General features: G+C 47.9%; 1 protein-coding gene across 1 annotated transcript; it reads right to left on the reverse strand.

Annotated features, from left to right (window-relative positions):
• Positions 1 to 5640: 5640 nt before the first annotated feature.
• On the reverse strand, positions 5641 to 9519 carry LOC100232580 (left-right determination factor 2-like). Its single transcript, XM_002194628.5, has 4 exons — positions 9255 to 9519; positions 8126 to 8363; positions 7122 to 7364; positions 5641 to 6815 (listed from the first exon to the last, which is right to left on the reverse strand). Exons 1-4 carry the CDS (start codon positions 9517 to 9519, stop codon positions 6476 to 6478), a joined length of 1086 nt encoding a protein of 361 aa, XP_002194664.4. The 3' UTR covers positions 5641 to 6475.
• Positions 9520 to 12639: the final 3120 nt, after the last annotated feature.

Genomic DNA, 12639 nt, shown 5'->3' on the forward strand with positions numbered 1-12639 from the left:
ACCAGCTCCGCATTTGGCAAGTTTATTTGGGAATTGTTTATCTCCTGCTGAGTTAAAAAAGAACAAGCACTTGCTCTAGGATCTTCCCACATCGAGGATTAGCCTAGAGCATTATTGTGTCTGGAGAGCCAGAGGGTGCTCACTGGCAATTCTGGACTTTTACATGCTCAAAGGGTATCCTTTTGAAAACAGCTGGGTAACAACAGGACTCAGACTGATCCTTCAATGCAAGAGGAGCAAGTAGGTGAAGTGCTTGAAGCTTTTTAAGAATTTGGACAAAAATCAGAACCAGAAAAGTCAACAACTGGGAAAAAAAATACATATAAACTAAATAGGCTATTTCTGTAGGAGAGAATGGCATCAAAACAGGTGATCTTTCTAGTCCAGGGCCAGAGGATAATGCAGTTTGCAGCTTGTGTCTGTCTTTTCGTGATTATTTATGTAACTTTAGATTTGAAAGATGTTTCTGGTTGTAAATGCACCAAAACTGTGAGTATCTTCCCAGGGAAAAGGTTCGTTCTACAGAATCACTTCCCCAAAAAGCAAGTGGTGTGACTTACAGAAGTCACACTTCTGAAGTGTCATTTTAAATGCATTTATTTCAAACACCTAAGCACTGCCTCATGTTTCACTGGCATTTTGGAGTTACTGACTGAAAAAAGTAATGGGTGAAAACACTGGCAACAAGCCTGAAGGAGGGCTTTTCCTCTCTTCATACGGACCCATTTCTTCCCTGGAAAGAAAGATGAGCACATCTAACACACAAAACAGCAGGGAACGGGACAGGTCATAGAGGGAAGGAACTGCTGGAGGCTTAGAAATATCACCACCAGCAGACACAACAGCAGCTGCCAATCTTCAGCCAAAAGGCTCCGTTCCATTGTCCTCACCTGCACGGTGCTAATGAACAAGTTCCTCAAAGGCACTCAGATGTGAGCACGCCTTTTGCTGGAGCGTGCTGGAATTGCTTCCATTGGTTTGCCGGGTGCTGCAGCTTCTGCTCTGGCTGCTGTAGGTGGCACTGGACTGACGCGGAGGATGGCTCCGCTTCAGCAGCGCTGGCAAAGCCTCGTCACCCGACCCGAGTCCCGCGGGTGCTGCTGCGGAGCAGGGACATCGGGTCACCTTTACATCATTCTGCCTGCTCCTGAAACAGTCACAACCAATCCCTCTGATCCCCCCGCAAGTCATTCTTATCCCTCATTTTGCTTTTTGGAGAATGTTGGCATTTGAAAGGTTGGTTTGTAGCGATGCCTGTTCCCGGGAAGGTGCTATTTTTAAATCCTAAAGCTTTCTCCAAGATATCTATTTGGAAATGATAATGCCTGCACCCCTGTTAGCACTGCCACCTCAACTGGCTTGAGTTTGGTTATAGCGGAGCAATTAGAGTGGCTTTGCAGATTAACATGCCTAATGACACCTGAAAGGGAGGGAGGTGACAACTCTGACCTCACCCAACAGTAGAGGAGGGGCTGGACAGGCACCACTGCTTTCCAGTTCTGCTGGAGGCTGGGCTAATCCAGGGTAGTTAGTCCGGGTTTAGAGCCAGCAGCTGTGCATGCTTGGAAAATGTGCCGGTGGCCTGAATGCAGGCAGGAGCTGCCTGTCCTGCTTCTCCCTGCTGCCTTCGCTGAGTGCCTCTAACCAGGCACAAGGAATCAGGAATTTGCACAAAACTTGCAGGGCAGAAAGGAGCAAAGAGCTCTTGAAAGACCTGTCTGGGCTGTATGGAAAGAAGAGGAGTGTCTATAAGGAGCCAGCCAGCTTGTGAAACGTGCTGGAACCATCCCACACCTCAGTGAAAACACAAACAGGCTGCCCAGGGAGGTGATTAAATCACCATCCCTGGAGGTTCCTGTGGGCCATGGTGGGCTTGGCAGTGCAGGGTTAGTGGTTGGACTCGATGATCCTGATGGTTTTTTCCAACCTAAACAATTCCCTGAGGTCTGGTGGTTATAGATGGCACCTTATGGCCAGTGTGATGCTGTACCCAGCACACAGTAACTACCTGGCACCTCCCAAGGGTGACAGGGCTACTGATCACTGGGCTGGAGGTTGGCAGTCACCTGGGAAGTAACGATTATGAACTGATTGCATTCATTTTCAGCAAACAGAGAACAGATCTTCAAAGGGGATGCAGGCATCCCAGGCTTCCAAAGAGGCAGATTTTTCCTAACTAGAATCAGAAGGAAAAATGTAAACAGAAAACCCATAAATAAATTTTAGGCTAAGCTTTAAAACAAAATTAATAAATAGTTTGGAAAAAGACCCCAAACAAACAAAAAAACCCCACCCCGATTTAACGATTATCAAAAATAAGATACTGAGGGCTGTGGATTGTTTACACAAATTTCCAGTGCCTAGCAACTCCAGATAACCTATTATCTCCTGCCATGGTTAAAAAGTATTTCTTGGTCATTCTGCACCTGCTGGTTTTACCACAGGAAACCAAGGCACCCCAGCAGCTCTGGAGTGCCCGAGCATGCTCAGAGCACAGGCCAGAGGCAGCAGTCATGATGAGCTCTTTATTCTGTTTTATACTGAAATGTGCTGATGTAGTTCACACTGCTCTCCTACACCTGCTCCATAGTGGATAGAGGAGCCCAAGTCCTCTAAAAACACCAAAGTCCTGCAGGATCTCTGTCATACTCCCTGCCACTCCCATCACCTCTGCACTCCTGTTTGCCCTCGGTTCCCCTTTCCCAGAGTCCAGCTGTTGTCAGCCAAAGCCAAAGGGGCTCCCTGATTATCACCTTTGCTGGGATGTGGATTGGGCATCTGACTTTCCGATTACACAGGCAATTAGAAGGCTGCCCTGAACGGCAGTGTCAGACACCCTTAGTAGGAGTCTGTGAAGTGCAAAAGAGAAAAAAACAAGAGAGGGAGAGGAAATAAGGCCTCACCAGCTAGGAAAAGCTGCAACTTTTCACAGATTTTGAAAGAAAATGGGAAAGCAGTCTTAGTTTAAATGAAATCATGGAAAGATCACACAGGGTAATGTAGTCCAGTTAGCAGCAGCATTTAATGTGGTTTGAAACTTTTGTTCTCTCTCCTAGAATGGAGATAATGGGTAGAGATAATGGAGAGAGAAAGTGCTGCTGGCATGGCCAAGCCTCTCTTAAGGAAAGCTTTCCCGAGACTGATAGGACTACCTCCAGACCCCATGTCCAGCTTCATTAACCACTGCAGGCCCTTAAAGGTCACCCTGTGAGCACTGCCATGAGGGCCAGCCAGAGCTGGCACTCATGATAAGCTCATGCTTCTGATAAGATTTAGCTGCCACGCGAACATTCCCACAAGAACCTAACCTGGAGTGTGGGACTAACAGGGCTCTTGAAGTCCTCCATGTGAAGAGCACACACCTCCTGCTCCTTGAGCAGCACCTGGGTGCTCTGTGCTTCCAGCAGTGCAGGAGGATGCCTGATGGTTTAATGCTGGCTTTGCCTTAAACAACCTTTCAATTTTTAAAAATAATTTCTGTCTATATGGGGTTCATTACACCCCTGCACTGCTCTTCCTTTTTATTGAATTACAGCACAGCGTCAATGACAATGCTGAGGCACGCTGCTGCCAGGTATGTGAGATGTTCTGCCTTTCCTGAGAGACTGTGGTGCTGCTCAGACGGAAAGGAGAACATGACAGCTTGGCAGCCTTTGTGTGCATTACAAGTTGTACCCATGCAAGTAGCACACAGAAGGTGTCACAGCAAATGCAGCCTGGATTGAAGATGACGGGCTGGGAGACAATTACCTGCAGCACGGGCTGATGTTTGAAAAAGCCCCAGGTGTGGCAGTATTTCATCCACAGCCTTCTGCCCAGGAGTTTGCAGTCTAGAAGTCTCTGGAGCCTTCTCCACATCAGCCCAGCTTCCAAGTCTGCAACATTTTAATTACAAAGCCAGCTGGAGTTTAGAGGAGTAGTGTCCTGTCTCCCCAAAAGTAGGGAGCTTCAATCCAAATGTAAGCTCACAACCAGCCCCTGCAGAGATGCTGTAACATCTGTGCAGCTGCCCTAGCGATAAATCCAAGTGTCCATGCAGGCAGCAGGGCAGGCACGGCTCTATCGCTCACAGATTTGCACCCTGCAGTACCCGCAGCTCTCCCCACAGTAACACCGGGGCTCCTCGGCCACAGCCTCCCCCTCCCCGCCCTCCAGGTGTCACACACATAGTCACAGAGCCACCGCTCCCTTCCGTACCTCCTGTCCGCAGGACACCCGAGCAAAGGCAGTCAGAGGGGCGCAAGGGGCCCCGGATGCAGCACAGGATCCTGGTGGAGGGAGGAGCCTCGTCCACCCCGCGGCTCCTGCGATGCTCTGCTCCCCATTTCCCCCAACAGCCTGCCCCAAATTGCACTGCTCAGGGTTTCACCTGGGATGGAGGATGAATGATGCCTGAAGCCCAATGCTGGAGGTTGGAGGGAAGCCAGGGTTAATGCTGTTCATTCTCAGGCAGCAATCAGCACTTTCTTTCCCAGGCTCGGTGTGTGGCTGGATCATCGGCTTTGTTCCTCCTGGTGATAGCTGAGCTCCTGGCCTCCAGGCTATGCCCTGCCCCGAGCTGGCTGGAGAGGACCTGGGGCTGAATGCCAATGCCATTAAGGTAGATACTCCACAGTCATGAGAAAGGAATGCCAGAGATCATGCCGGCTCATCCAGTCCTGACTCCAGCGACCCAGGGTGCTGCAGCCCAGCGCTGGTGAATGGTGAATCTGTGCTTTTGCCTTTTTTTTCTCCCCTTAAAGCTCTCTTGCCACAGATGTTTACACAAGTCAGAGGTGCCAGCCTACCCATGAGATGGTGGCAGAGATGCCTGGGTGACCTCAGACCTGGGGTCCTGCATAGCAGTAGGAACACTCACGTCTTCCTGATGGATAACACGTAGCCATTGCAGAGTCAAACAGGTCTCTTTTCCCCTCATCCATGGTCACCCTGTCTAGCCAGACAAACACATTTCAGAGTCCTTGCACCAGCAGGAGGTTCAACCAGAGCCTCAGGGACCACATCTCACCATCCAACAGGGATGGTCAGCAGCAAATGCTTCATCCCCAGAGCCACTGCCACTGTCACAGTGGGTTATGAACTGAGGAGTCTGACACAAAGGTGGAAATCATTAGCATGAGTGACACCATGGCCAGCAGCTCAGCACAGATCTGAGCGGGATTAAACCACATGTTCATAGCGTTTCTCCAGGGTATGTGTTGGTCAGATGTCAGGAAGGGTCAGGGTTAAAATGCTTTACCTGGGCAGGAAGGGGATGGGAGGAAGCTCATCCCTTCCTACGGCTCCAGCTGACCCCTGCAGGTTCTGTCACCACTGCGGCTCACGAGGAGAGTGTCACCTCCTGCTGGCAGGTAAGATTCTAGGTTTTGTCTTTAAGAAAGTGTTGCTTTAAACTCCACAGCAGTTCAGGATGAAGCGCTGGAAGTGTAGGCTCTACTCTGCCTGCTGATTCAGCCCAGACCCTTGGGGGAGCAAATAATATCATACAGGTAACTAAGAAAAGCTGCTGCTGTGTGTATGTTTATAGGAGCTGGGCACTGGATATTCACAAAGCATGACAGACCTTTTCCCCTCCACTTTTAGATCTAAGAATAAATACAAGGAAACACATGACTACTTCAATACTTTTATTTTTTTCCTTGATTTTGAAAGCACACACGACTTGAAAAATATCCCTAAATTGACATAACTGTAATACAGAATCAGAAAAACAAACTTACACACACAAGGAAACCTAAGTCCTGTTGATTCCAGGACTCTAAATTCCACCTAAAACTGTGTTAAGCCCTTGGCTTAGGGGCCAAAAATATAAGCCATTGTGTTTCAGATAATAATTTATGTACATGTAGATATGTATATGTACATGCAATACATATGCACATAAATATGCTCCTTTGAGCTCTAGGAAATATTTTATGTACATACATATATGTAAGTAATCAATATGTAGCTATCCAGTATGTAGACAGTACACACATTTATTCATACACTCTGTACATGTGTGCATGTGTGTGTGTACAGTTTATATATTAACAGTTTATATCATGTAAGTGCTTCTGCTCTCCAGCTCACCATAAACACGGCTTGGGCAGACAAGGACCAAACCCAGCAGCTAAAGAATGAAAAGCTGAGCCCACGAATTTGTTCTTCACCTGGTGATAGGCAATCTTCTTTTGCCTGGAGCTGTTTGCAGTACTCCAGGCTGGGGGATGAAATAAATTCTGTGAAATTCAGCTGGCATCAAGGAGGTCCCGAGAAGCACTAGGCTCCTAAGACACCCCTCACTTATGTGAAAAGCACACTCTTCTGAGCCCATCTACACGGACAGTGCCCCCAAGTGCGCTCTCTCTGCAGTGCTGCTGGCCCTTGCAGGCAGGAACCCCCCAGGACCTTCATCCCTGGCCCCGGGGCTGGGGGCCGGGGTGGCTCTTGGCAGGGCTGCAGGGAATGGATGACACCCCAGGCCACCCACTCATCACGCCAGCGCCTCGCCGTCCGTGACACAGCTGCACCTCTCCACGATCATGTTGGGGAACTCGGCCACCTCAATCTCGGTGTGGTTGCCCCTCTTGACGAGGTAGATGATGGGCAGCGCGGAGCTGTCCGCCACGGCGCAGGAGCGCTGCCCGGAGCCGAGGCGGCGCAGGGCGCGGGGCGGCTGCGGGCAGCCCCCGGAGCAGCGGTAGGCCTGGAACCCCGCCGGCTCCAGGATCCAGTGCTGCGCCCACGGCAGCTCGCGGAAGCTGATGTAGTGCTTCTGCCGGCAGCAGGTGGATTTCCCCATCACCGCCTCCTCCCTGCAGTCCCCAGGGCTCCTGGACACCAAGGGAGAAACAGGAATGGGTGCTATAAATTGGGAAGTGGGAGGAATCATCCCTGCTGCTAATAGCACAGGTGGGCTCTGAGACATGAAACCTGGGCCCTGCTCAGGGTTTGTTTGAGTATTCAGACAACAGGTATGGGAAGAGGAGAGGTGAGATTCAGCAGTAGCTTTCTAACTACTCCATTCACAGCTGGTAAATGCTGGTGTGGGTAAGAGCTGCCCACCCTGGGTTTGTCCCCCCAATAATTCAGGGACAAAATCACACCAGAGACAGTACAGATTTAGGTTTCATACATACCCATAGTCATCCAAGTTGAGGGTGTAAAGCACCAGCTCAGGCTTGCCTAGGGCTTTATCCTTGGGGTCCTGCGAGGTGAAGCGCACGGCTTTGGCCATTTCTGAGGCATAGCTGCCCAGCCTTTCCCCTTCGATCCACACCTCCAGGAACATTGGCTCCGGCCGCCTCTTGTTTCTCAGCCAGTAATGCACGGCCTGGGTCACATCAAAGCTCTTCCAGCCCGACTCACGAATAGGAACCAGCCTGCATGACAAGGGCTTGGCATTAGAAAAGCCCATCAGATAAATCCCAGGCTTACAGCGCTGTTATTGCAGCAGAATAATTTGCTTCCTGTATATTGTCATATGCCTTAATTACATGATCATTTTTGCTCTGGGCAAGCACCCACAGCTAATTGCCACCTCACAAAGAAGCATGCAGATCTAACAGACACTGAAGGGCCAGATAAAACCTTCTCTACATGCTCATACAAAAAATTAGGTGGTGCAGGATCACATGCAGCCTTAGTTTTGGTGATGACAACTTGGTAAACACCAGGCTCCCACCTGCTTCTGTCTGAGCTGCATTAGGGCCATAAGTGTCTAGTCTAGTCTAGTTCAGCATTCAAGAGTTGCAAAACTTCCACAGAGCTCACCATTACAGAATCAGATGCTTTTTGCATAATTTACTTGCTTTAATCACCTAATGAAATGGCCAGTGGAAAGAATACCAGCAGCCAGTAACCCACGTGAACTAGTGACAGAGAATTGGACCAGGTGGGGAATTTTAGAGAGGAAGATGTAGCAGTACGTGGCATAATTTCATATAATATTTCAAAGAATCATCATATATTGGCACCTCAGCATAATATCTGCACTTAAAAGTTCATTCTGGGTTTAGAGGCTATATAACGAGGTTGTACAAATGTAAACCCCATCAGACTGAGCTGAGGCACAACCACATGATACCCAAATGCATCCCAGAGGACCCAAACTCTGAAACTCCAGCAGAGGCCCCTTTCTTACCTGGAATCTATCAGGGAGGTCCTGTTGGTACCATCGTGTTGCTGCTGCACCCAGTACACACTGACTCTGGCGTTGGAGACAGGCCTGTGAGACTGCTTGGCAGGCAGGTTTGTTCTGTCCAGAGGCTTTTTGAATAGTTTCAGTTCAGCCATTGTGACTTCGCTATTTTTAGGTATTCTGCCCTCCATGTCAAACATCAGCTTCTGGCGTGTGGTTGTGTCAGAGTAGAGGACTTCCCCTGTCATACCTGTGCAGTTGAGGACAAAAATGATGGCCTGTCACTGCCACCCTGCTGAGAAAAGCTACCACATTTCATGCACAATTATCATCACAACACACTCCTTCCCTGCTCCCAGTGGAGTCCTTGTGGCAGAGTGACTAAACACGCCTTTTCTAATGCATACTTGAATCAATGTCTTGCAAATGCCCTGATTATTCTCCTATGTCTGAGCCTCTGTAGCCTTTAGGAAGAACTAAATCTCTGCCATAATATGACCCCAATTTGAGTAGACCTCAAAAGGTGTGCACCTCTGTGCCAGTGCTGGGCATGAAAGCAGGAAACTGCACCACTTGGAATGAAAAAGTATTTTCATTTGCTGCCCAGGGTGCTGTGTATGTCCTTTGAAAGCACAATAAGCTCTAAGTGCCCTTGTACAGCCATTATTGTATCTGTATGGCTATTTGCCTCCTTGGTAAATTTCCAAAACAACAAGCCTAAACAAAAATAGATGAGCCAGAGTGAAACATCCTCCAAGGGGTGTGATTCCTATTAGAGGGCTTGCTGTAGATTTCATCCAAAACCTTCCTGCACTTTTTTATCCCCCCCCACCCCCCACCTGCCCAGAGTGTTCCCAGGGTACCAAGGCATCTATCAAGCTCCAGCAGCATCTTGCCCTTTGGAAGGGCTGTGGGACTCCCTCTCCAGGTGCAAAGGGTGCTTGTTAATCTTTACGATGCTGTTGCAAGCACCTCCTCTGCCCAGCTGAGCTCTGGAGCCAAACCCGACCCTCATTCCCCTTTCCCCTCGGGGGTTTGCCTCTGTCCATCCTGCGGCAGGCCGGGACAGCCCTGGCAGATGCCGCAGGCGGCAGCAGGATGCTCGGGATGCTGCGAGCAGCAGAAACGTTACCTGTGTGTCCCGGGATCCCCCTGAGGATGCCAGCCAGGCTCGGCAGAGCTCGGCGCTTCACCCTCTGGCGCTTCAGCATGGACATGTACTTGTTCTTGACGTGCTCTGGGATAACCAGGTCCACCAAATCTCTTGTATGAAGTTTAGGGACCTCGGACAGCCCCAGCTGCTTCAGCACCACTTCCTTGAACCGTTCCTGGGTAAAGGCTTGGACCGTGAGGATGAAGCAGAGCACGCAGAGCATCCGGGCACACCTCAGGTCCATCCTGCCCGGCAGAGATGAAGGGGGGATCTCCCTGGGGCTGCTCTCGGCAGAGATGTGCTGGCAGGCTGCCCGAGCTGGATGGAGGTCCCCAGTGCTGGGGTTTTATAGCCAGCCTCGTCCCACTGGCACAACAAATTTCACAAGTGGGGACGAAGCAAAGGACTTAAAAGGGTCACTCCCCTGTTGGTAGAGACATGCCAGTTTAACACCTTCATCCACTGCAAAGTTAATACAAGAAGATTTAGGGGGCTCCTAGATTCCATCATGGGGAAGAAATTTCCTTTTTTTCTTTTTTGATTCCCTCTAAATATTTGCCCAGAAACCCCCTGAGCAACCAGTGTCCCCTGTTCAGCCTTGCTAGGGAGGAAGCACAACTGCAGAATACATTGCTTTATGTACTACACCATACAATTCCTAAAGACAGCATCAATCTTTACTGCAGAGAACTTGCCAATAACAATCAGAAGAAGCTTTAGCTTCAGCTGGAAGTGCATTTTTATGGCAAGCATTGAAAAATAATTTAAATCTTTTGGGGAGGGGTGTTAGGTTCCACTTTGATCTCTGAATATTTGTATCAACTTATGAATCAGGGCAGTGAGTCACAGCAGTTGAATGATTTATGGGCTTTTACTCTGCTTCTGAATCACAGAAGGTGGAAGATGTACGGGTGTGACAGTTTAGAAAAACGTCCCATCACTCTTTATGGATTCCTGTGGGTTTCATAGTACTCATGCTTAGAAGAAGAGGGCTTTATGTAAAGGTAGATCACTTTCCAGTGAACATGAGAAACCACTGCACTATTCCCCAGAATGGATGAAGAATATCTGTATTTTGAATGCTGTTAACATTAGCCACAATAGAGCACTGGCTCTGGAGAGTGAAGCTGATATGAAGGCTGGGGTGAGGAGGCTGGATGGTTACCTTGGAACATTTAAACTGGAAACTTACACCCTTTTCTTCCCTGGCCTTTGCTGGTATAAGATGTGGAAATCTATTTTTGGCACCAATCCCAGAAGAATTGAATTGAAGAAATAAAATGTGATTGATAAAAGCGTGAAGGAGCATGGCACCTGGGGCAGAGTCTCATCCTCTCCAGCAGACACATACCTGAGCCTACATACAAATGTCTTCAGCATCAAAGGCCCTTTGGATTTTATATGCCGCTGTAAAGGATTTAAAATTGGTCCAGTTTCACCCAATGCCCAGGCTGAATGGTGTGCCCTGAGGACAGTCTGGCTGGAGGATGAGGTGTAATGAACTTGTACAAAATCACCCCGTTGTGGCTCATCCCTCATTAAAACAAGTGTCAGCTGAGGGAGGCAGCCTGTTTTGTACTCAGGGGAAGGCAATAAAGCCGTCTGAAAGAGCCCCACTCAACACTTCTGTTACTGCTCTCTTTGTCTTTACAACCTTTTAAGAAACTTGTCTTCTTAAGCATGATAAAGCCTCTGCTAGATGTTAAAAGGGCACCTTATTTAGCTAAATTGAGTTTTAAGACTAAAATGGAACAGACTACAAAGTAACAGCCTGTGCATGGCCCAAGGCAGTGCATTCTTTAATCCTGCACTTTGTGTAGCATCTTTCTCCGGAGATGAATTTTAGACATGCATTTGTATATTACTTCAAAATGCATCCATTCCCAAGACACAAACAGAAGTGAAAAATATCCATTTCATTTGTCGGCTTCAAGTTCAACTCATGTCAAATACTCCTGCATTTGCAAATAAAAGGGAAGGTTTTTTCCTTGAAATCTTTGTGACCCCTCATCCCTTTAGGGAAGCTCCACATGCCCAGCTCTTCCCTCAGGACTGTCTCTCCAGCCAAATGGCATATTACTGATTTCCTGAGGCCGGGGCAAAAGAGCTGGTCACAAAATGGGCTGTGTCAGAGGTTTGGAAACCACCTGAGTAATGTTCAGATGGCTGATAAAGCTTTTCTGCACGTGGGCTCTCTAAATGATGGCCAGCTCAGCCAGCAGGGAATTTGTTAGGTTTATACGGTCACCTGGATAAAACTGCAGTCCGTGGATTTGTAATGATCTCTCTCTTATATCAGAAGACATGATCCTATAATTATTTATCCATCCAGTTAGTCTTTGCTCCAGAGAGTGGTCCTACTCTGCAGCAAGCGTTCTTCAAAAGACCACAACAACATGAAGTTAAAATGTCTGATTGCTCCAGCAGCACCCAGCTTTCCTGTATCCGGATGTGATTTCTCCTTTGGCTGATGCCAAATCCACCAGGACTCTCCACTGTCCAATGTGTATTGGAAGGTGATTTATGGGCTTCACACACAAAATAAAATTATTGACCAAACACACTTGAAGCTCAACTAAGAAGAAAACAGGGATGTATATTGGAGGCTTTTCACAGGAAAGTGATTATCTGGTCCAATTGGAGGATTTGCCATTCCCCTTTGTCGTGCAAACAAGACAAAGTCAGGAATTTTATAATAGCTCTTTCTGTGTAATGTGTATTAGAACCTGCATGGCACTTTTGAAATGTCAAACAGAGGATTCAAAGAGGCTGCAAGGGGTGAAGTATGAGCAACTCCCAGTTTTAATAAAAGCCAGTACTTAGTGGAGAGAGAATCTCTATATTTAAGCTTTTAATTTTGTTACAAGCACTTCTGTAGGACATTTGCTGTGCACATCCATGCAATGACTTTTCGTAAATAAATCCAGTGGGATCAAAGAGAAAGTATGATTGGCTTGCCGTAATTATGTAGCTATTATCCTGGGAAACAAGAATGTTTGAAATGTATTTGCAGTATTGAGGATCTAAATATTAAACTTTTGAAGACTTCAATTGCCATGGACATAACCCTTTTGTATTACAGCTGGGCCCATATTAAGACAGCCCTTGCTTGAGTGATGTGAAAGGCAACTTCTGTGAGCCAATACAGCTCCCCAGAGTTTGCTCCTCATGGCCTCAGCTTGTTCTGCAAGTACCTGGCATGGAAAAGTTTCCAGAAGGTAAAGCCTGATAACACAAGGCATTTGCATGTCTCCCAGAGCTAGACTGAAAACAGCAGAGCCACTCAATGCAGTTGTGTTGATCTTTCTGATGGTTGGGATTTGTTGCAAAAATTTGGCTTTATTAATTTTTGTGCCAAAAGGCT

The sequence above is a fragment of the Taeniopygia guttata genome, chromosome 3 (genome assembly GCF_048771995.1).
Source record: "Taeniopygia guttata chromosome 3, bTaeGut7.mat, whole genome shotgun sequence".
NCBI lineage: Eukaryota > Metazoa > Chordata > Aves > Passeriformes > Estrildidae > Taeniopygia > Taeniopygia guttata.

Excerpts from the sequence above, each read along its gene's own strand:
- LOC100232580 (XM_002194628.5), bottom strand. The coding sequence starts at position 9,519 with ATGGACCTGAGGTGTGCCCGGATGCTCTGCGTGCTCTGCTTCATCCTC. Across the intron at positions 8,364-9,254 it reads GGGGATCCCGGGACACACAG|GGGAAGTCCTCTACTCTGAC; the intron begins GTAACGTTTCTG and ends CAGGTATGACAG. Across the intron at positions 6,816-7,121 it reads CTCAACTTGGATGACTATGG|GAGCCCTGGGGACTGCAGGG; the intron begins GTATGTATGAAA and ends CTTGGTGTCCAG.